At 50.0% G+C, this 22582-nt stretch overlaps 7 protein-coding genes across 7 annotated transcripts; 3 read left to right on the forward strand and 4 right to left on the reverse strand.

Annotated features, from left to right (window-relative positions):
- Positions 1-3935: 3935 nt before the first annotated feature.
- On the forward strand, positions 3936-4971 carry N7457_008896 (Rab family GTPase; the record flags this gene model as incomplete). The annotated part of the gene is made up of 3 exons (XM_057179939.1): positions 3936-4019; positions 4090-4153; positions 4334-4971. The coding sequence occupies 3 exons, from the start codon at positions 3936-3938 to the stop codon at positions 4969-4971; spliced, it is 786 nt and encodes a 261-aa protein (XP_057028325.1).
- A 94-nt stretch (positions 4972-5065) lies between these two features.
- N7457_008897 (40S ribosomal eS7 domain-containing protein) lies at positions 5066-6458 on the forward strand (the record flags this gene model as incomplete). Its single annotated transcript, XM_057179940.1, has 4 exons — positions 5066-5080; positions 5340-5612; positions 5916-5998; positions 6095-6458. The coding sequence occupies 4 exons, from the start codon at positions 5066-5068 to the stop codon at positions 6456-6458; spliced, it is 735 nt and encodes a 244-aa protein (XP_057028326.1).
- Positions 6459-7084: 626 nt separating this feature from the next.
- On the reverse strand, positions 7085-9050 carry N7457_008898 (putative dynactin Arp1 p62 subunit RO2; the record flags this gene model as incomplete). The annotated part of the gene is made up of 2 exons (XM_057179941.1): positions 7085-8597; positions 8668-9050. 2 exons carry the CDS (start codon positions 9048-9050, stop codon positions 7085-7087), a joined length of 1896 nt encoding a protein of 631 aa, XP_057028327.1.
- A 472-nt stretch (positions 9051-9522) lies between these two features.
- N7457_008899 (uncharacterized protein) lies at positions 9523-10662 on the forward strand (the record flags this gene model as incomplete). The annotated part of the gene is made up of 2 exons (XM_057179942.1): positions 9523-9750; positions 9820-10662. The coding sequence occupies 2 exons, from the start codon at positions 9523-9525 to the stop codon at positions 10660-10662; spliced, it is 1071 nt and encodes a 356-aa protein (XP_057028328.1).
- A 210-nt stretch (positions 10663-10872) lies between these two features.
- N7457_008900 (actin-related protein 2/3 complex subunit 5 family protein) lies at positions 10873-11549 on the reverse strand (the record flags this gene model as incomplete). The annotated part of the gene is made up of 2 exons (XM_057179943.1): positions 10873-11095; positions 11191-11549. 2 exons carry the CDS (start codon positions 11547-11549, stop codon positions 10873-10875), a joined length of 582 nt encoding a protein of 193 aa, XP_057028329.1.
- Positions 11550-12184: 635 nt separating this feature from the next.
- On the reverse strand, positions 12185-16019 carry pmcB (putative calcium-translocating P-type ATPase(PMCA-type); the record flags this gene model as incomplete). The annotated part of the gene is made up of 5 exons (XM_057179944.1): positions 12185-12971; positions 13038-14463; positions 14528-14673; positions 14730-15175; positions 15261-16019. The coding sequence occupies 5 exons, from the start codon at positions 16017-16019 to the stop codon at positions 12185-12187; spliced, it is 3564 nt and encodes a 1187-aa protein (XP_057028330.1).
- A 3593-nt stretch (positions 16020-19612) lies between these two features.
- N7457_008902 (uncharacterized protein) lies at positions 19613-21433 on the reverse strand (the record flags this gene model as incomplete). The annotated part of the gene is made up of 1 exon (XM_057179945.1): positions 19613-21433. One exon carries the CDS (start codon positions 21431-21433, stop codon positions 19613-19615), a length of 1821 nt encoding a protein of 606 aa, XP_057028331.1.
- Positions 21434-22582: the final 1149 nt, after the last annotated feature.

A 22582-nucleotide genomic window follows, 5' to 3' on the forward strand; every position in this document is an offset into this window, starting at 1 on the left:
AAAAGAATGTTCACACGTAACCGAGGCGGGATTTCGCTTTTTTGGGGGGCTCCGTAATGTCTTTTTTTGTCTAGCGTATCTCCACCCCCTATGATGGAGCCCAAAATCGTAACAGAGGATCCTCTTTCTCGTTTTCTTTTTTTCTTTTTTTGGCCCTGATCGATCGGCAAGTACGGAGTACAGAGCAGAGACAAAGACGGGAATGGAGAGATGCGACAAAATTGCGATATGTTGATCGATTGGCTTCTGATGTGTCCGGTACTTTGGAGAACGGGGAGTGTATCAAGACTTCCGAGACCCGATTTGAGAGTTGCGACTGGTCTTAACGAATTACTCGGGAAACTGCGTGCAAGCCCGGATGTCTAGGCTTGATTACTCAGTGCTTAGCATGGAATACCGTTCCGTTCCAGGTTGTTTGGGTGGTTGGCTAGGGGATTCCAGAGTTCTCCGTCCTCCGTCCTCCGTACCTAGGCATCATATGTCACTCTTTTTTAGGGTTATGGGATTTTTGCTTGGGGCTTAATAGGATTGTACTCCATACGGAGGAGAACACTATTATACCCGATGGAGCCCGACCACGCGAGAAATAGAAATAGAAAAAGAAAAGAAAAAGAAAAAGAGATGTCGTTCGGAGGGATCCATTTTTTTTTGTTCCTGCGGCTGCTTTTTCTTCTTTTGCTCCACTTCTGCATACAGGCTGCCCGGAGATTTGGTTCCTAGCTTTATAGTGGGGGAGCTGTTTACGCCTAGTTGATACATAACAGGTACGGGGAGTTGGCACTTTTGGACCTGACAGTCGACAAAGCCCGCTAGATGTATCTCCGAGGATATTGTGATGGATCAGAGGGTACTCCGTACTTCGGTCACCTAGAGTGTCAGCACCCACTTCACGTAAGACTGGAGGATCGCAACGTTGGAGAAGAAAGGGGGGACCATTTCCTGTTCCCCGGGACCAGGGGCGGGAGAGCCGCTGGGTGCTAAACAAAGAAAAATGGGCGGATATTCCAAGTTTGGGATTTTGGGCAAATGATTTTCTGCTTTTTTTTGGGTTTTTTGGTTTTCTGATTTTCCGACTTTCTGATTTTGGGTACTCCGTAAATGATTTTGGGTAAATGATTTGGGGCATTTCCCAAATGATTTCCCAAATGGTTTTCCAAATGATTTTTGAAATGATTTTAATTTGATTTTCAACGGATATTTCTTTCGGGTTTATTGATTTTCGATTTTTGTTGTAGACACCAAAGGGAAGAAATTATTTAAATAAATCGTTCGTAAGGGAAAAAAAAGCCGTCTATATCAACGCAAGTCCCCCCTTCTTGTTTCCCTTCGACATACCAGATAACCATCTTCTACATCACCCCCCTACTGCTCTCCTTTCCTCTCCCTTCTCCCTTGCGATACGTCGATTTACTCTTTGTCCGGATCGACCGGAGCCACTTCCGGAGCACTTTCTCCTTTGCTCCCTTGCCGTCGACGGAGTAAACCTCATATCCCTTCTCGCCCGTTTTCTTGGTTCAGATCACGATTTGCTGGACTACTGCAGCCACCCTCGCGCTTATCATCTGGATTGGATTTATTCCTTGATTTTTCCTCTACAAATCAAATAAAAAGCAACCTCGATCTGTCCGCCATCTTGCTTCCTCCAGACTCCACCAATTCCCATTCATTGGGCCCAATCCATCACATTCCTGCCCTACAATTCTGCTGGATCCCGCTCCCAGTGGTTATCCTTCAAAAGGACCGCCTTTCCCGATCCCGACTGCATCTGCATCTATCGCCTGCACCGCCGATTTTTGTCTAGACCTTTTATTTTATTTGAATTTTCACGGGGGGTGGATTGGGATTTCGTGTGCCGGTTGCTTCCCCGAGGAAATATCTATATAAGATCCTGGCTTCGACGTCGTGTTTAGTTGGTGAGTTCTGACTATCTCAATCCTCGCCTTTGCATTCGCAGCCCACTCTATCCAACGTCTTGATTTATCTTTATCACCCTCAACATCTAACCATGACCGCCTCCGCAGACCTTAATATGATCCTGCGAGACCTATCTGCCTTCAACATGGGACGCGGAGCTTACGACACAACTGGGGTGAAGAAGCCTGGTGTACCTCCACCACCACCGAAATAAACCATTTCGGAACCTTGTCACACTCAACATTGCTTTTGACACCACTCGGTCTTGTTTCCGATGGTCTGGCGCCCAACAGTGGCTGGAGTTTTGAACGCAGATGCGTTTTGGAGTTTTACCTGATTTTGGTGAGTCCTGCCAACTCCGCACCCACCATTGGGCATCAAAACTAACCAAGCTACTAGATATCTGTAACACTATTTATTTTTTTTGCTTTGTCCGGCTTCGGCCATTCAACTTCCTTGCCTATTCGGCACAGGCTTTGCGCGACATTATACCCTTTTTAATTTGGCTCGACTTCTGCCCTTTGCATTTTCTTTTCGGATACCAAGCGTGGACACCTCTTTTTTATCGACCTTTGATCTTTCGTCTTCGCACATGCGCCTTGTCCTTCTGTTTTCGGGCCCTCAAACCTTGTTCCGCCTCACCTCACGCTCTACCTCTTCTCTGACACGACTCGATACCACGGTCCAATCTCTCAAAAAGTGCCTTTGTTTTTATTCTCTTTTTTATGTTGTGCTTTTTTTTTGTTTCTCGTTTTCCACCGGCGTTATGGTATAGACGGGACGGATATTGAATGGGATACACGGGCTGATACCAGAACCTAGAGCTTCGACCTCACGGTCAATAGCACTTTGAATGCTTTTCTTGTTTTACTATTGGATGGGTATTGTTCCCGGGTTTATTTTTTTTTGTATGAGTATCTATATCTTCTATTTGACGTTGATGCCGTTGTATTATACTGTGCGCGAAGGTATAATTGCCAACGCTAATCGAATTATCACCTATATTGTCCCTCCAAGTCTAGACCACCGCCGGCTTCACGTTCATTTCTAGATGCATTTTATGTAACCCCAAGTTTGTAAACTAACCCCAATCTCAAGTCGTACTCCACTTGTACCTGACCGACGGCGGTTGCGCTAGGATCGGGCAGATTTGCTTGCCGACTAGAGCCGAGACAGGAACGACAGCCCGATTCTTGATGCGGACCTAGCGGTTGCATCGGCAGATATGCCCCGAGCCTGACCAGGGTCTTTCCTAACTGGTGCCCGAGTTCATCTTGCGGACGAGTTGGGCACTAGCCCGTTCTACGATGACAGCTGTCAAAGTGTCAGGAACATGTTTGTCTGATTGTGGATTACCTTCCATCATGTCAGAGTACGTATACTTGGCTTCACAATTCCAAAACCTTCATACCCCGACAACCATGTCCATGTTGCCTGCATGCCATCACCGGTGCAGCATATCTAATGACGTGAGATATCAATAACGTCAGGAATGAACCCTTGAACATTAAATTTAGTTCTCAGATAACCCTCTCTCTGTAAATAGATACGAGAGTCAAACTAAGCGTTAATAACACACGTATGAGTAAAGCAAAAGGAATATCTATGCCAATCTGGGAATATGGGCATTTGTATACTTCAACTTTGGGCAGGTACCTAGGACTCCCGTGACTGACCACCACGCTAGGCCCAATTGAGGCAGCCATCATCATCATCGACCTCCGCTTCTCTCCAACTCCAGCATCAATCGCTCTTATCTCGGTAACGTCTATACCAAGGTTTACATTTCTTAATTCTGGACCAGGATTGGAATACCCTGTCAATACCATCGCAAGAGCACGGATCGTTGTTCCAACTCCTGTCTTACTCCCAGGCAGCCCCCATTCCCGAATTGCGGTTACCAGCTGAACTAGCCTGCCACCTCATCCGGTCGCCTGATCGCCGATCGACCATAGGTAACTAACCTACAGAAGGACTGATCGTGGTTACTTTCATCCCACTTTTGCTTCGTTGTTTCAGCCATGTCCGAGTCAGCAAGTGCAAATGCCCCGAAGCCTAGCAGCAGCGTCAAACTTGTGCTGCTAGGAGAGGCCGCAGTGGGCAAGGTATTACTCATCCCATCTGCAATGTTACACGCTGATTCACAACTAATTGCATCTTATTCTTCAATCATAGTCATCGCTTGTCCTTCGCTTTGTCAACAATGATTTTCAGGAGAATAAGGAACCGACCATTGGCGGTAAGAATCCCCTCATGGACTTTGCCCCCATAGCACACGAAGTACTGTCTCTGGCAGACACTCTCTAAGGAACCCAGGGGCAGTGCATAGTGTCTAATACGGAGCTGTTCCCCGCAATCGCCCCAGGAGCCCCAACCACTTCTATAAATAAGGATGACCAACTAACGTCATTGTTTTCAGCCGCATTTTTGACGCAAAAATGCTCTCTTCCGACACGAACGATCAAGTTTGAGATCTGGGATACCGCTGGCCAGGAGCGATTCGCCTCGCTCGCCCCGATGTACTACCGTAATGCGCAAGCGGCCCTCGTCGTCTACGATGTCACAAAACCCTCATCGCTGACAAAGGCCAAGCACTGGGTTGCTGAACTCCAACGCCAAGCGAGCCCTGGAATCGTTATTGCCCTTGTCGGTAACAAGCTGGACTTGACCAATGACGGCGGTGGTGCTTCCGATGTTGCTATCGCTGGACATGGCGAGTCTGAATCAGCACAGGAAGACGAAGAAGGCGCAGTCGAGGAAGATGAGGCACAGGATGCCGTGTCTGGTGATGCCCGCAAGGTATCAACACGGGAGGCCACCGGCTATGCCGAGGATGAGGGTCTTCTGTTCTTCGAAACTAGCGCCAAGACCGGAACCAACGTCGTGGATGTCTTCACCGCAATTGCTAATGCCATCCCAGAAAGCAGCTTGAAGACTGGCCGTGGAACTGGTGCAGGGACCGGCCAGACTGCACTGGGTAGTCGGTCGGTAGAGGATTCGCGGGTCAACTTGGGCGATCGAAACGCTGCGACGGCTAAGGAGGGCTGCGCTTGCTGATTTGGGTCTTTTTGTCACAGAAGTTTCTTTGCAATTATTTCCATGGATACAGGCGTCCCTCATGCTTTTTGATTTCTTTTTTGCTTGTTCCGCAATGGAGACCTCCCATGTGCTCTTATAGTCTACAGTGTGTTATTCCCCGAGAGGATCTTTGCCTCGACAATGTGATTAGAGTGTAAATTCTTGGATATTGTGATTAGCAGTCGGATTAGCATGGTGCAGAAAAGTTCATGGTAGAATAATAGGAGTATAACAATCAAAGTCGTTGCCATCAAAAGTCAGGTTGTATAGTGGATCCCCCCTCAGCGGCAATCAACCAATCAGCATAGAGCCCTAAGACGGCCACCCTAAACTCAAATAGGAAATAGTGCACCCTAAGCGAAAGCGCCGATCCCACAGCAAATTCCCATTCGATTCAATCTGCGAACCTCCCCTCCGTCGACATCACCACCAGCACTTCCCGCAGCACCCCGTCGCTCGCAATAATGGCTGCCATCAACAAGATCGCCCCCAACTCGCCATCCCGGCAAAACCCCTCCGAGCTGGAGACCGCGATCGCCGGCGCTCTCTTCGATCTCGAGAGCAACACACAGGACCTGAAGGCCTCCCTTCGTCCCCTGCAGTTCGTCTCTGCCCGTGAGGTAAGAACCGGTGCCCGAGCCTTCCGACATGCGAATTGAATCATTCTGGAATGGCGTCTGCGAATTTTTTGAGGGTTTTTCGATGTTCCGGGGTATATTGCATGGATTTGTGGATTGGTATCAATTCATGTCCACCAACGTCAAAAAACATCAACATTGAAAGGGAACATGAGCGATGGAAGCAACGCAACTGGATATCAAAATTCGCAGAGCAAGACGCCATTCCAGGAGGGATTTTTCGTTATGTGTGCACGACAACTTTCAAGCGGACAACGCTCTGACATTTTATTTCTCGCTATCTAGGTTGAGGTCGGCCACGGCAAGAAGGCCATCATTGTCTTCGTCCCCGTCCCCCTCCTGACCAACTTCCACAAGATCCAGCAGCGGTAAGCAACCCACCAAACCCTTCGACGCGGTCCCCCCGAAAAATCAAAAAAGTCAACCGGAGAAAACAACCGGAAAACTAACACCCCTTCCCTCAGTCTCACCCGCGAGCTTGAGAAGAAGTTCTCCGACCGCCACGTCCTCTTCGTTGCTCAGCGCCGCATCCTGCCCCGCCCCAAGCGCTCCGTCAACTCGCGCTCCACCCAGACCCAGAAGCGCCCCCGTTCCCGCACTCTGACTGCTGTCCACGACGCCATCCTCGCTGATCTCGTCTACCCCGTCGAGATTGTCGGCAAGCGCACCCGCACCAAGGAGGACGGCTCCAAGACCCTCAAGGTCATCCTTGACGAGAAGGAGCGTGGTGGTGTCGACCACCGCCTTGATGCCTACGGCGAGGTCTACCGTCGCCTCACCGGCCGCGCCGTTGCCTTCGAGTTCCCCCAGAGCGGCGCTGAGTTCTAAATGCACAATTTAGAGTTCTTTGTTCACTTTGACTTTTTTGGGGCTAGGGGCTGGAATGTGCTCGGTTGATGTGTGGGAGAATGGCATTGTTTCTAGTTTTGAATTGTTGCTAGATTCAACGCCATTGATGGGTTCCAAAGAGATGATCTCCATAAAAATGCATTGACGGTTTTTTCTCTTTTCTTTTTTTGCCCCCAGCCACTGGTTGCATCTGCCCTTTTTATGTGTCCGGTTGGTGGTCTGGGTGAGGCGATGGAGTGGAGTTTCTCTCTCTCTCCCGATAATGAGGATGGGATGGAATATCTGATAGTATTCCAATGAACAATTCCGACTTTTCATTGCTCCTTGTTGTAGAATGGGGTTGTCGAGTTGGGAATTGTGATCTAGGCCCGCTTGTAGACTTTGTGATGTGATGATATACCTACCTACCTAGGTAGGTCTAGGTACTCATTAGAGCCCCATGCTGTATTAATATCCACTACGTATCAGGATGAAACCGGCAGTCACTGAACAACTCATTGTGTACAGCATGTCTAAATGAACGGGCAAAACGTGTATCTCGGGGTATGAAAAGGTAACAAAAAAAAAACGCAGTCAGAATAAGAACAAGACACAACCCCATCTATCTACAGCGAGGCCTGGATCCTCCCCACACCAAGCACCATCCAATAGGCCAACTCCCTCGTAACCTTATCATCAGGCTTAGAGTCCTTCTCAACATTCTGGTGATCAAGCTGCGTATCCGCATCCCAATCCATATGCACAAACACCGGGATCTCCAGAACATCCTCGTCCTGCTTGGAAGCTGCAACCGCCAGGACATCCTCATCGTTGGTCTTGATATTGGGATTGCCACTGCCACCTTCGGCACTGCTCCCGGGTAATGTACCAGGAACAACCTCCAGCACGACAGTAGTCCAGTTCCGACCTTTATCCCATACCTTGCCTGCCTCGGGGACTCCGCGGAGAACGGCAGATCGCGAGTCGCTTGTCAATGGCGCGGTTGCACCTTGCAAGGCCTCGTCCCAGACATCGCTGTTCGCGCCGATCTCGAACTGTGGGGAGAGGACTGTGACTTTCGTAGCAACTTGGCCTGGGGTTACGGAAGGCGTGGCGAGGGTGATGCGAACGGGATCAAACATATGGTTTTTCAAGGTGAGGAGGATATGGATAGGACGTAGGGGTGTGAGTGAATTAAGGTCAGAAGTTGGGGCCAGTGCTGGGAGGGCTGACGAGGAAGACAGGGTTAAGGGGCGGAGAGTTGGGAGAGGGATGTAGCTGAGAGCAATAAGACGAATCCGGAAGCGAGTAGATTGCGGCTTAGTCTCAGGCTTCACGAGGATGTGTTTGCAGCTCTTGCAACGCTTGGACCGCTTAGTACGAAGGAGAACAGGGAGAGGGAGGAGGTCGTCGACGAAGCGGGCATCTGGTGATTGGGTTGTGCGCTGGCTTATCGAGGCCATCCCATCCCAGCCACATTCTGAAGAGTGAGCACGAGCAATGATGTCTGCCTCGCTGTTTTCCGGAGCAACCTGGAAGCCCTCGCTGGCAGTGAGCGCCTCACGCATAACGGGTGGCTTAGATTTGGCCTTTTTATTGCCGCCATACAGCCCGCTTAGACGCGACGAGGAATTGTAGAGAGACATTAGCCGGTTTAGGGCACCGGGCGAGGAGAACCCGAATTCTGAACTGAGATGATCGTTGGGCGAGTTCGATGTCTCCGAAATCTGTGTACGGTAGAAATTCTTCAAAGCTGCGAACCGAGCATCTGGGCCCATTGGAGGTGCAACCGGGTCTTCTTTTGGTGTAGCTTCCTCTTCCGCACGTTGGCGGGCATTGGACTGCTCGTCAATTGATGCATAGCTAGACAACGGATGTTTCAGATCCCCAAAAGTGCGGGAGGCTTGTCTCGACCTGTCGAGAGCAGCTGGCGAAGTGGAATCTGTCATCTTTTGCAGTTGGTTGCGAATATTAGTCGGCTTGTCGAACTTGATACCGATGTCCAAGGTGGTCCAGAGACAGTAACCACATGATAATACCCACGGACCCTGCTGAGGCCCATTCCCTGTGACATTCTCAATGGTGCTAACGGCCAGTGGGGCCGTGCAGACTGGACAATTGAAGCAGTTTCGACCACATCTTAAGGAAATACACATGTAAGCCAGTACTCAAACACAGCCTTAGGACTCCCCCCACCCTTTATACATACCGATTTCCATCACTCCGGACCATACTGCTCGGCGTTTCAAACAAGCAGCTGGGACAATACCAGCTCACAATCTCCTCCGTGATACATCGGGGGCATTTGATTTGGTGGCACTCCTCGCAGTAAAGAAGTTGTTCCGGGGGATATAGTGAGAAGTTGGATCGCGGCGAACGAGGATCAAAGGTTTGCTCTTCATCCTCATCGTCTGATTGGTGTTCCGTGTCTACTGGCGATTTATTGTCCTCTCCTATGTTCCCCCGCTCGGGGGGTGGTTTCGACGGCGATTTCTGCGGTGTATCTCTTGACCTTCGCTTCCTGGCTGGATCCGGGACCGGGGTGTCGGCACACGGGCATGATATGTAGGTGTATGGAAAAGGGCGCGACATGTTATCGATGGCGAGAATCGAGCGGGAATGTATGTATGTGAGGGCTTTCTAGCTGTGTAGCCGGATCAAATCATGCTTCGTCTCTGCGGGGCAAACAGCTTAATGGTATGAATTGATGTGGAATATTGACCAGGAGAAAGTCGTAGTTATCCCAATGATGATGTTCTGTTTCGCGGTTCCAATGTTGCGCCAAACACGAGACCCTGAAGAGCAGTGTATTGGCGAGGACTTCCTCAAGCAGCGGTTGCAATGGCTATGCCTCAATTTCCCATGCACGATATGTACAATGCAAAAGAAAAAGACAATCCAAGGCCAAGTAACTCCAAAAGACCAATTGCCAAAAGTCCGCTGCGGAGTAGCAGTTCCGCATCAACAATCGACGTCAGATCCCGCCATTTTCTGCCCGCCATCGCCGCAACCCCATTCTCAAGCTCAACGGCGTAGAGTCCTTCATATCCATTCTACAGCCACAATGCTACCTCTACAGGCATTCCGTGCCAACTTCCAAAGGCGATGTATCACCTCAAGTCTTACGATCCGGACATATGCCAGCCAGACCCCCGGCAACCCGATGCTTGAGGTCTTCAACCGCAAAACCAAACACCTCCAAAAAGATCGGGCAGCCCGGAATGTCGAAGAGAGTCGCAAAGTCGATTACCTCAAAGATGAAGTGGCAATGCGGTTATGTGAGCGATTGCTGGTAAGCTACTTTACGAAAGGCAGATAAAAGAGCAGAAACACTAACAGAAGCCTCTTTGGCTACGACTAGGACATTAAACGCGATTTCCCCAGTGTTCTCGATCTCGGCGCAAACAGCTGCAACATTGCCCGAGCTCTTACATCCCCCAATCTCGATGCGGGTGCGCCGGAGGGAGTCATCACGCCACCACTATCAAAGAAGATCTCGAAGTTGACATGTGTGGAGACATCGCATGCACTGCTCCACCGCGATGAGAATGACCCGTTTAACAAAGAGATCGAAATCCAGCGCGATATCATTCCGGATTTAGAGACGCTTCCGTACGCACCGAACAGCTTCGATGCCGTGCTTTCGTCACTCTCGATCCACTGGATCAACGACTTGCCAGCGCTCTTGGAGCAGGTAAACACAATACTCAAGCCTGATGCGCCATTTATTGCGGCCATGTTTGGTGGTGATACGTTGTACGAACTGCGCGGATCGCTACAGCTGGCCGATATGGAGCGTCGCGGTGGTGTGAGTCCGCATGTGTCGCCTCTGGCAGATGTCAAGGACGTCGGCAGCTTGTTGAACCGTGCTGGGTTTAAGATGCTTACTGTCGACGTTGAGGATATTGTTGTCGAGTTCCCGGATACTTTTGCTCTCATGCAAGATTTGCAGGCTATGGGAGAGAGCAATGCGATCATGAACCGTGACTCGGCCCCACTGTCGCGGGACGTCTTGCTGGCCAATGAGGCTATTTATCGTTCTCTGCACATGGAGGATGGCGCACCTGGTATCCCCGCGACCTTCCGGTTGATCTATATGATCGGATGGAAAGAAGGCGAGGGCCAGGCGCAGCCATTGAAGCGTGGCAGTGGCGACATCAACCTCAAGGATATCCTTGGTGGAGGAGAATTGGATAGGCCATGAAGAATGGAAACAAAAAAGGGCAAAGGGAAAGAGCCCAACACATTGTCACAGTATACTAATGTAAAAATACGCTTGAAGCGACACTGGAGAGATATCATCCACAGAGATGTATGAAATGCAAATCAAGCCTCTACCAAGACGAGAACAAAAAAACGGCAGTCAAATGTAAATCATAAGAAACAAACCTCCATTCAATACTGTTTTCTCCGCTTAAACCGTCCGACGATCAGTCATGACCCGCACGATCGACCCAGTACCAGCAATCTCGACCAGTCTCTCGTGCCAGCTCAGCAAAACGCTCATCTGCTGACCACCGCCGCCCTCACCCAAGTTGCGGGCCTGGATCTGCGAGAAGCCACTATCCTGAGGAGAAACCGCCTTCTTTGGCGTCTGGGCCCCGCTACCAGGAGCTGTCCCGGACATTCCCTTGTACCTGTGATCGATAAGTTAGCAACCAAATCCACGCCTCACGCAAGGGGTATCGGCCCCCATATAAATCCTCTGGCAATCGCAAAGTAGTCCACGTACAGGTATTTCATCAAGCAATCCGCCCGCTCAGCTCCGCCATCCCCGCTGCACACACCCTCCAAGATACGGGTCATCTCGCCCTGACGGATACCCTGCAGCACATCGATAACAGTGGCAAGGTGCACCTCCTTGGCACGGTCATCACCACCCAGTGGTGCGGTCTCAAGGACAGTCCGAAGAGCACCCTCGGGGTCACCGCCGCGCAGCATCTGGCGCACCTGTGTCGCGGCGCTGGCAGCATCGCTGGCGCTTGCGGCGGAGGGGAGTGTAGCGGGGAGGAGAGATTCCATGGGGAAATTGGCCGGGGACTCGGGGTCCAAGGCGTCAATGTTGATGGTACGGTAGTTGATTTGCGACATGGTGGCGGTTGGGATTTGAGGGTCCAAAAAGAGCTGGGATTGATTTCAATGGACTGGTTGTAGGCTAGGCCGGTGGAGTGTGTTTGACGTAGAGGAAGCTTTGTGCGGAGCTGTCTGTTGAGGGTCTGTTTGGTATATCGGTACGGTGGGCGGAAGCGGGGAGATTATGTAGTGACGTGGGAACGTCTCCGAGCTGTATGAAGTCGGATGGGGTAGGGATAAATTAACAAAGTGTGGTTGAGAGACAAAGACCAGTTTTACTGATCACAGGTAAATGACAAGGTGAATCGACAGGGCAACGCGGAGTCAATTGGGGAGTCCACAGGAGACGGAGCTGGACACTTCGAGTCGGGGGGTATTTTGGCCTGAGGCAGAAACACGATTCTCGAACCCTCGTTGCCTGAAAGCTCCCTTTCTAGTACATTCAAGTTGTATTCTGGTGAGATCGGGCAGCTAAACGGTTGGACTTCTACGTGGAAGAAAATTGTATGTTCAATGCAAAAATTGTATTTTTGTAGTTCCTCTGGGGGTATATATACATCCTTTATAGGACCCAATGCTCTATATACAAATAACGTACAACATATCAGACAGCCAACCAAAAAAAAAAAACAACGCCAACGCTAAAATGACAATTAAGGGGAGGTCGTAATTGTAATAGGGGGTACCACAACAAGTGGAGGTGTGGTTGGACGTTCGGGAGATTTTTGCTTGTTCAGTTCAAATCTTTCAGGAGCTTGTTCGGGATCCACAGACTGTTCGGATTGTGTGCTTGGCTCTTCGTCGACAGATTTCCGTCTCAAGACGACACGGCGAGTGAAACGCTTCGCAGGCCTGAAGAAGGTCGCGATTCCACGACCAATTGCCTTGCACGCGCGAGAAAGAGGGCGCAGAACAAAACTCATAGCGCCGACAACGGCGTTGAAAACGACTCCAAAATGGCGGTCTGGAATGGTCCGAAGGACAATAGCCCAGGGCAAACAGACAATAGAGCAGACAATACAGACACCCCAGAGGGTGCCACTCAAGCGAGTCACGCTGAATGCCTGGCCGCCGACGTAAACGATCATGACTTGACCACCGACCATGATGGCATTGATTCCTAAAAACCAGTAATTCCGGAACATGCCTTCGAAGATATTGAACTTGTTGTCGAGGCGGCGGTTGTTGAACTCGTTGAAAATCTGCATCCACACGAACGTGTTGAACACAACGGTTCCGAGCTCCTTCCCCCGCTGGATAGGGTCTGAGCTGAGATGGGCGCCGAGGAGCTTGTCACCAGCGAAATAAAGCATGAATGTGACGGCTAGCTGATATACAGCTTGGCCAAGGATCATTTTCCACATGGTCAATGTGAAAAGAGAGGCGTGTTTGGGCACAGGTTTCCGGTCGAGGATCTCTTCAGTTGGTGCATCTGTGGCTCTGTTTTCGCCAAAATGTTAGCAAACGGTTCATTCGAGATAAGATTGAGCAAGCGACGGAACTTACAAGGCAAGGGCGGCGAAGGTATCCATAATTAAGTTCACCCAAAGCAGTTGCACGGCAGTGAGAACACTGGCGTTCTCACTGCTATACACAGACGACACGAAAGTGAGCACCACTGCGGTGATATTGACTGTGACTTGGAACTGCAAAAACTTGGCAACGGCGTCATTGACAGCTCGTCCCCAAGAGATCGCTGTGACGATGGACTTGAAGTTATCGTCGAGAAGAATGATCGAACTGGCCTCCTTAGCGACCTCGGTACCAGCAATGCCCATGGAGAAGCCGACATCTGCAGTACGCAAAGCCGGTCCATCATTGGTACCGTCACCTGTCACAGCAACAGTTTCACCAAGAGCCTTGAGCCGCTCGACCAAGATTCGCTTGTCTTCGGGGGAGGATCGGGCTAGCACTTGTAGACGCGGAAGCACTTCATCCATTTCCTCGTTGGTCAGCTGTCGGAATTTGGGTCCCTCCATAACCAGTCCACCTTCTGTCTTGATTCCACAAGAAGATGCAATCGCAGTGGCAGTGGCAACATTGTCGCCTGTAACCATCTTGACTTGGACGCCTGCCGAGTGACACTTGCGGATGGCTTCCGGTACTTCAGGGCGAAGAGGATCTTGAATACCCACGACTCCGACCCAGGTCATACCATGGAAAAAATCATCGAAGTTTGCCGAGGAAGGATCTTCAGAGTGTTTCAGTCCTGTTGGTGGCCAGACTGCGAAGTCCTTGTAGACCATGCCGATTGTGCGAAGAGACTTGTGCGCATAGTTGTTGATGAGCTCGAGGATGTTTTCCTTTCCTGCCTTAGAGAGTTCCTCCATATCAACCCTCTCCTTGGACGTATTAATATTAGTGATTTGTGCGGTGCATACACCGACCATCAACTCGGATGCTCCCTTAACGAGCAATCGATAGCCAGTGCCAGGAAGACGGTAGACAACACCCATGCACTTCCTGGCGGAGTCGAATGGAATAAGTTGAACAATATCAGCAGATCCACGCTCCGAGGCAACATCCATGCCCATGTAATCCCGGGCTAACTGAAGCAGCGCGACCTCGGTCTTACTGCCGACAAAATCTCTGGAGCCTTCTTTCTCCTGTTCGAACGCAGTGGAGTTCAAAGCGATGCTTTTGACAATCAAATCTTTGACGGGAGCGGAGAGTTGCTGGGAGACTGCTGAAGTAGTCATGGAACCGTCCCCAGCTTCATTATCGATTCCTTGGCTGAAGCTCTCATTTGAACCCCAGGTTCCGGCGACAACTGTCATTTTGTTCTGTGTCAATGTACCTGTTTTATCAGAACAGATGACCGTGGCATTGCCCATAGTCTCGCAGGCCCGGAGGACGCGGACGAGGTTGTTTTCCTTGACCATTCGGGTGGTAGCAAAGGCCAGGGCCAGTGTTACAGCCAGTGGAAGGCCCTCTAATAAGAAACATTGACGTTAGTGGAGCTCATATAGACTTTTCGTGTAAATATGAGTTCTTACCTGGGATAGCGACAACAATTACCGTGACAGCAACAATCAGGATATCGACGAACTCTTTGCCTTTCATAGCGCCATTCATCTCCGGGTGATTAGGAAGATTGGCAATGAATCGGAAGAGCAGAACGAAGAACAGAATTCCAGCAGCGCTGTCAATCATCATTAGTTGAGTTATACGGACGAAAAAAGAAGTTCGTTCACTCACCCAGTACCCAAATAGCCAATCCAATCTGCCAGCCGACCCAGCTTCACCTGAAGCGGAGTCGGGTCATTAGGCGTCTGCAGCGACAGCAAGATCCGGCCATAGGTAGAATACGGCCCGACACTGGTGACGAGGTAAGTTCCAACACCCTCAAGAACCTTGCTGCCAGAGATCAGGAAAGGGTCAAGTTTCTTCGTTGCCTTGCCGTTGACAATTTGCTGCCAGACATCATGGCCCGGGGTTTTCTTCATCTGGTCTGATTCGCCGGTGGCGGAAGACTCATCGCATTTCACACCGTATCCTGTGACCAAAATTCCATCTGCGGGGATGGAATCGCCAGCCTCAAGATGGAGGATGTCGCCGACCATGATATCATAGACTGAAACCATAGATGTTTTGCCTGAACGGCTGACTGTGACTTCACGGTCATCATTCTGCCAAGCTGTTAGCTATAGTCAATTTCTCTGGTCATTGTAAGATACTTGCCCGTTTGTTGAGCTTTGCGAATTGTCTCTCTTTTTGCCAATCGTTAACAGCCGTGACAACTGTGACAATCAGAATTGCCACACAGATGGCAACTCCTTCCACCCAGTCGACGCCTGAGCCTTCAGACACTGTCTCGTATATTCCGAGTGATAATGAAACCACAGCGGCAATGGTCAATAATATAATAATCTTGTCGTTATATGCAGCCCAGAACAATTTCAAGAGCCCGGTCGTTTTCCGAGCAGGTAGTCTATTTTGACTGAAGACGCGAATACGATCCTCAAAAGGTGAGCCACTGCCAGATGACACCGGCGCCGGCGCCGGTGTTTCGGGCTGTGATAATACTTTCCCTGTAGATGTGTGTGGTGCCGAAGGTGCAACTTCATTGAAGTTGACAGCGCCCTCCAGACGCCCTTCATCTATTGACAAGCCAGCATTGAGATCTGTCCGCAAGCCCCGCTCCAAGCCCTGCAAGCCACCAAGAGCATGGAATGCAGCCAAGGACTTCGGGTTCTGCATCTTATTCAGCTGGCCCGGGGAGAAGGCAAACCGATTATCCTCAACTTGGAAATCAGCCTCATTCCGATGATCGGGATTCAAAGCATCGGCAAAATCCACATCGTCGTAGACAGCCTTAGCAGCATGTGCCGGGTCTACATCGGAGTTTGTTCGTGAGCGAACCATAGTATCTGCAGAGGAAGCGAATGAGCCCGCCCGCGGGCGTAACGTATCACCGTCAATAGACTGTGACGGCCGATGTGAAGATGGGTGAACCATCAGCCGGGCCGGATCTAGATTCCCCGGCATATCTGGGGAAATGGGAGAAACGGGGCTGTGATTTAGATCCGTAGGACCTGACCAAGCGGAAGAGGCTGTAGATGTAGAACGCTGAAAGAAGAAAACAGGGAGAATCAGCGCAAGAGTTCCGAAACTAGAAATAGAGAGGGCTTGACCAACCTCTCTGCCCGAAAAGTCTGTGACTATGACCGGATTCAATAATGGGCCCTGACGGGACGAATCGTTTGGTGAAGACATGGAGCGCAACCTTGCACCGAGTTCTTCCGGAGGTGAGATATGTGTGAATCAAATGTAACAGCGAAAGATTTAGGTAATTTAATAATCTTTCTTCCAAGGCCGACGGAGTCGCGAAAGGCCTGGTCACCTTTTTCCCCTCTCAAAACGGGGCTGTGTATGAATGCCCAGAATCGCCGAGAAATGCACAGTTCAACCTCTTCTGGCAACTCGCAACGAAGCTTCGGTGAATTAAGTCTGCCAAGTAGAGCTATGACAATCACCCAGAGAACCAAAGTGCGAGAGAGTAAGAGATAATATATACTCTTCCAGTTTTGCTGGTACCAAGACCTCGATGCGAGCCACTGACGCTCGGGACAACACAGCCCCCCTGGGCGGCAACCTCTGTAACAGGGGCGTATGAACAATAATGACTGGTTTGAGATGTACCAATTATTTCTCCGCCTCGCAATTCCCTATATGAAGGAGGAATTTAAGCATAGCATAAGCAGGGGGATGAGGCAGCCAGAGCTGTACTTCTAAAGGACAAGGCGTTGGATTGTGCAGGAGAGGAAGATCAACAACATTGACACTATTTTGTTTTTTAAAAACATGCTTTACAACTTAATCTAGACTCGAAGACTCTTTGACTAAGCGGTATTAAGCCCAACCATCAAGAGATGAGAGCAAGGAGGTCTAATTTCCTGCGACAACGGCCAAGACAAAGACACCTATGGCGGGCATGCATTGCGATACATGGAGTAGCGCGTATGTATACAGGAGTATAGAAGGCCAAGTCCATACGCCATGGTAAATCTCTCAACAGAAGGTAGAGGAATGTAAGCGCTGAGCCTTGACTCCGCTGTTGCGTGGATGACACCCATGTTCATAGCTAGATCCTGGGATCGAATGCTCTCAATCTGGATGGCGTTACGCCGAGTGCAGAGGTCCAATGCGAGGGTGTGTAGGGGTAAATTGGGTTTATCTGTGGAGAGAGCCTAGTTGCTGCGCCCCAACCAGGAGGAATCGTCCAATAATCAGGTAGAACGTCGAACGGTTCTCATCTCCGCGACTAGGATTTTGGCATTCCTCCGAGTTCGTCCATGGTAAATCAGATGGTGTACGGAGTAGGCCTCTTTGCGTCATGAGACTTGGTCTCTGTCATGGGCAAGCGTATCCGCATCATGAGGGATCTCGGGAACCTATCAAGAGCTGATGCGAGACTCTACAGGAAACAATGAAAAGATCGGTAGTTTCGCCATCAGCCACAAAAACGTGCTCTTGCGCCCGGGCGAAGGGACACATGAAGATCGCGTGTGGCGTACTGTGGCACGCGCTGTGGCGGGTGGTTTAGTCTTGTGGCGGTGCAATGTGGCGGTGCAGATCATCAACCCGCTCACGAGTCCTAGTGTCTGACTGTCTGTCCACTGCCACCCCGGGGGCCAACCTTGATACCTACGTACAACAGCCCAGCAATATTCGGGCAGTGTCAGAGGTGGCAAGCGTATAAGGCCATAATGTGATCAACAAAGTCCACTTATAGCCGGCTAGGCAGAGTCTTTAGGTGCGGATGAGGCTCATTATCTGACTCAACGCGCGTATGTCCAGGCGGAGTTGAAAAAGGAAGATATTGAAATCTTGAGGCTGTCAAAGTCATCTTGAAATATCCCAGTTGTTGGTTTTTATGGTAGCCTTCTCCGACTGATATTCCACATGGTGCTTTGATCATTCGAGGCATACCAGAAACAACAAGTATACACCCAGCATCGAGGATAAGAATATCTATTCTTGCCTCAAATCATATGCACTCATGCATTGGACTATTGTGATCTGCTTCAAGTGCTTGACCCTTGCAACATCATTTCCTGGCATACAGTGGCGTGATGAACCCCACTAACATATGCATTCAATCCGCCAGATAATGTTGAAAAGTAGGTTCAAGCGCAACAGCAGAATCTAGCCTGGAATGGCAATCTAATGCACAGCATAGAGAGCAATATCCACCTGAAAGAGGTCTCATGACCCAAGGACAACTCGTCGAAAAGAGCGGTAAACAACCGACCCAACAAGTCCAAACATTGGGGAAGTCCAAGCCTTGGTGACCTCATATGTACTTTGTACATGATTCCAAAGATACCCGAGGTGCGATTTCATCAATACTGGTCTCGAAAAACGAAAAACTGGAAGATGAACTGAGTGGATATGACCTATGCCACCAGACCAGTGGAAAACTCCCCAGGAAATGCTCATCCCACACACAGATTGCGGACTAATCTAACAATGCAAGCCACGCATATCGTTCACAGCAGCCGTATTTACAGCGTGCTGATACCTTCGTCATACGATGAACAGTCACCTTCCTTTTCATCTTTACAAAGTGGCAGATAAGGACATGCCGAAACACGAAACACCTCATCCCATGAGGCTGAGCACCAGCAGACCAATAGCACAAAGGCCTCGCTCAAAGATGTGGAGAAGTGAGTCCCACGGGACGTCGAAAACAGGAAGGTCCGCTACTCACATCGCAAGCGTGTCGCTAATAGAAGTAGCGGCCATTCTCGTGCTCACAGCCACAATCTATGTACTCCGTAGACGAAGAATGAACATCGGCGATATTGTGGTTCGCTTAAAGCAGACGAATAAAAAGAAAAGCACCGAGAAGTAACTCTGGAAACTGTACTATGAAATTATAAGCTTAAACTCCAGTTTACCTATTTGTGTGAACGGTGATGCGTGGCCTCGTCTAAGCGAGGCTGCCCATGGGCGCCTGACCTACAACATACGTACATGTTGACACGCACGGGTTGAAGCTGACTAGATTCAGGTGGATGAATTCTGGGAATAACTCTAGGTATCCCAGTGCTTCGCTTGATCGAAGGCATCTGATTACATGTGTATGGAAGTAAAAACTGACTGCGCGTGACTTGGATGAACCTGAACACTACCTAGGTATGCAAAGAGTAAAATATATAGGTGATTAGTTTCCAGCACACATGCTGCGTAGCAATAGATTGTTTTGATCTATGCTGATACTGTTCAAGCCGAAATTCATACACCCGTAGAATGAGAGTCCACAACCCACTGTGCAACAAATATCGAGACCAAATGTTAACATAGGTAGAAAGAGAAATTTATTTGAACAAGAGAAAAAGGAAGCAGAGAGGTAGAAAGAGGGGGTATCAATAGTGAAAAAAGAGAACCAAAAATTGACAATCAAAAAGACAGGGAAGGCGCTTGAGAAGCGACAATCAAAGGGTCAAGTTGAACAAAACTAATAACAATAAAAGCGCGCGACCCGGGCAAGCCCCGGAATTCCGATGTCGCAGACGGTCTGCGCTCACCCATCACTTCATTTCCATCATTTCACATGTCCCGTATCACGGCATCCATTACAGATCAATGCCCTCGGTAAAGCGGCTACTTCGACTCCCGTCGAAACTAGGCAGACTGCGGCCGAGCCCATCTGGTCGCGGGGGTACGAAGGGGATTGCGCTTTGAGGTTGCGCAATTGGCTGTGCCGGTGTGACTGTGATCGGCGTGCCCACGTTGACAGAACTGGAGATAGGGAGGTGCACGGGGTTGGCGTGCCTTGGCATCGGGTGCTCCTCAACCTCGCGCGTGTAGTTTGAATCCAGGGGCATTCCATATGCAGAGCTCGTGGGTGGGGCAAAGAAGGAAAGTGATCCAATTGGGCCCACCGCTGGGGAGGTAGGAGGATAGCCTGGTATGGTAGGAGAATCACCATCGAGTCCACCACCATACCCGTCACCACCGTGAGTCAGGACGGGAGGAATCTTTCGACCAGAAATTTTCTGGAACCCGCGTTCGCTGGGCACAGAGTCGATGGTACTTCCTGAACGTGTGGTCATACTTGACTGGCGCCAGCGCTTCATAAATGCGGGGGCAAAGTACGAGGCTGTGAAAAGGGGATCGTTGCTCTCACGTCGCTCTGTGATTTCCCTAGCCACAGCCACAGCCCCAGCCCCAGCGGCTGCGTCACCTAATAGAGCGGGACGAACATTGTTCCCCATGAAGAGTCCTCGGCGACGGAGGTAGTAGAGCAGAAGAACCAAAATTAGGGCGAGTCCAGCGATCGACCCTACTACACTGCCCACAATTTTGGATGTGTCCGGATTGCTTGTCGAATCCGGCCCAGGGGCCTGTGTCTCGGTCGCAGTTGGCGCGAATCCGATACTAGCTACGGTCCCGGTTGGCTCGGAGCCGTAGAATACACTTGATGAAGATGTCGTATCGATTGTGGTGTCAGTTGTGCTGGAGGTCGAGCTCGGAGAGAAGCCGGAGTTTGAGCCGGAGTTTGAGCCAGAGCCGGAGGCGGAGTTTAAGCCAGAGTTTGAGCTAGAGTTTGAGGCAGAGTTTGAGGCAGAGATTGAGGGAGAGTTTGAGCCAGAGATTGAGCTAGAGTTCGAACTAGAGCTAGTGCTAGAACCAGAATGTGACCAGTGATTGTGTGCCTGGGATAATGATGTGGTGGCTGCAGTTGTAGTGCTTGAGGGGGCAACGAGGGGGGTTGAGGTCGATGCAGGCGAATTGATGGCTGTAGCCGAGGTAGCTTTTGATGATGTTGGGACTTGGGTTGTGGAAGTGACAGATTGGGTGGAGATTGCGGAAGATTGGGTGGAAGTTTGAAGGCTGGAGGTTGCAGAAGATCGGGCGGAAGTTGCAGAGCTGGAGGTTGCAGAGCTGCTTGATGATGACGTCGCCGGTAGTAGTGATGTGGTCGGCTGAGTGGCAGGAGCTAGCGTCGGCGACGTCGATACCTCGATGTCTGCAGAGGCAGTCGCAGTTACAGCCAGACTTTCCGAATTCGGTAGAGTGTAAGTATCATAGGCTGAATCCGATATCGTCATCGGAAGATCGGTAGCAGTAGACTGCGAGAGGATATGTGAACTCGAATCAACTATCTCTAGCACAGTCTCGATAACAGTTGCTTCAGGAGAGGTTGTCTCGTCTCGTTTCCCAAGCGGTGGATTGGATTCAGTCATGCCATGCTCAAGGCACATTGCATTGTTGGTTGAGTCGCAGATTTCATCCGGAAGAGTTCCAGAATTGGGAATGATAGGTTTTTGTAATAGATTAACCTCTTGTAGCAAATTAGATGCAGCATTTTCATCATTTGACTCGGCTTCCAGGCGACGCTTTGCGCTAATTCGGTTGCCGATGCGTGAATGGCGATAATGACCGTGAGCCATATTGACGTTTGTTTACAAACGTGTATAACGATTGCTAACCAGATGGGATGAATAATCCAAAAAAAAGAAAGAAAAAAAATGCCACCCCAACAAAGGATGTAGTTTGGATCTTCGCAGAGGTTGAGCTTCACAGAATTGTGAAGAATGAGAATAACGATGTCAAAATTGCTGGAACGAAAGAAAAACACAGCCTGGCGTGCACGGTATTGGAGTGAAAAGATTGATATGTCGTCGTTAGACCGAGAAAGGAATGGCTTGGTCGAAGGTACGAATGAATGGACGTGGACTAAAAGGTAGCCAACGATAAGATCAATAGGGAAACGGTAGCATAAACAGCAGCCTTTCAAAGAACGCGGTCTGGTGTACAGGTATCGAAGGAGTGGCAATCGCAAAGACGACTAAGCAAAGTCAGTATAGATCCATTGAAGTAAATCGATGTAAGCACGTTTATTGAGCTCAATCAGACTAGAGATATCCGTCACGTACCTGGAGTAAACGAGTGACGAAAGAAGGGGAACCAAAAGAAAGAGAGCCCAGCCTCACGTCCTAATCCATTGTTGGGTTTGAATATCCCGTGGAACCAAAGAGATCTTATAGAGTGTTTTAATATCAACGTTGGCCGGAAAGGTGAGCGGGTCAAACGTGATGGACAGTCCTGAGAACACGCAATCTGCGAGATCACACTTACTCTGGCACGACACTCTGCAAAGACCCCAAAAAAGATCAAGAGAGATGGATGAATGTCCAGAGTCCAAGCTACCAAAATGCCCAAGAAAATGGAGCTCAAAAGCGGCACACGAAGGAAGAGAAGAAGCGAAACGGAAGACGGTGGAAATGAGGACCCAGACCGGACCAAACAATCCCCTATCGAAGCCAAGTCTAGGCGACCCGCGTTAGTGACAAACTAGGCTCGGGGGCCGACAGATCCTAGTCGGGGTCACGATGACTGTGAGAATCTCAAAATTGAGGAATTGATTCCGTGCGGTAGGGAAGAATCCAGGAGTACGGAGTACGGCGTACAGCAGAGAAGAGCAAAGAGAAAGCAAAAACAAACCCGTCTCGCAACGCAGGTACCAAGTCGGGTTCAGCGAATAGAAAGTGACAGGCGGGGGGGTCTCGATGAGGTTCTAGCCAAGGCAATTAGTCTGC

The sequence above is a fragment of the Penicillium paradoxum genome (assembly GCF_028828445.1).
Source record: "Penicillium paradoxum strain IBT 22861 chromosome Unknown utg000007l_segment0_segment0, whole genome shotgun sequence".
Classification (NCBI taxonomy): Eukaryota; Fungi; Ascomycota; class Eurotiomycetes; order Eurotiales; family Aspergillaceae; genus Penicillium; species Penicillium paradoxum.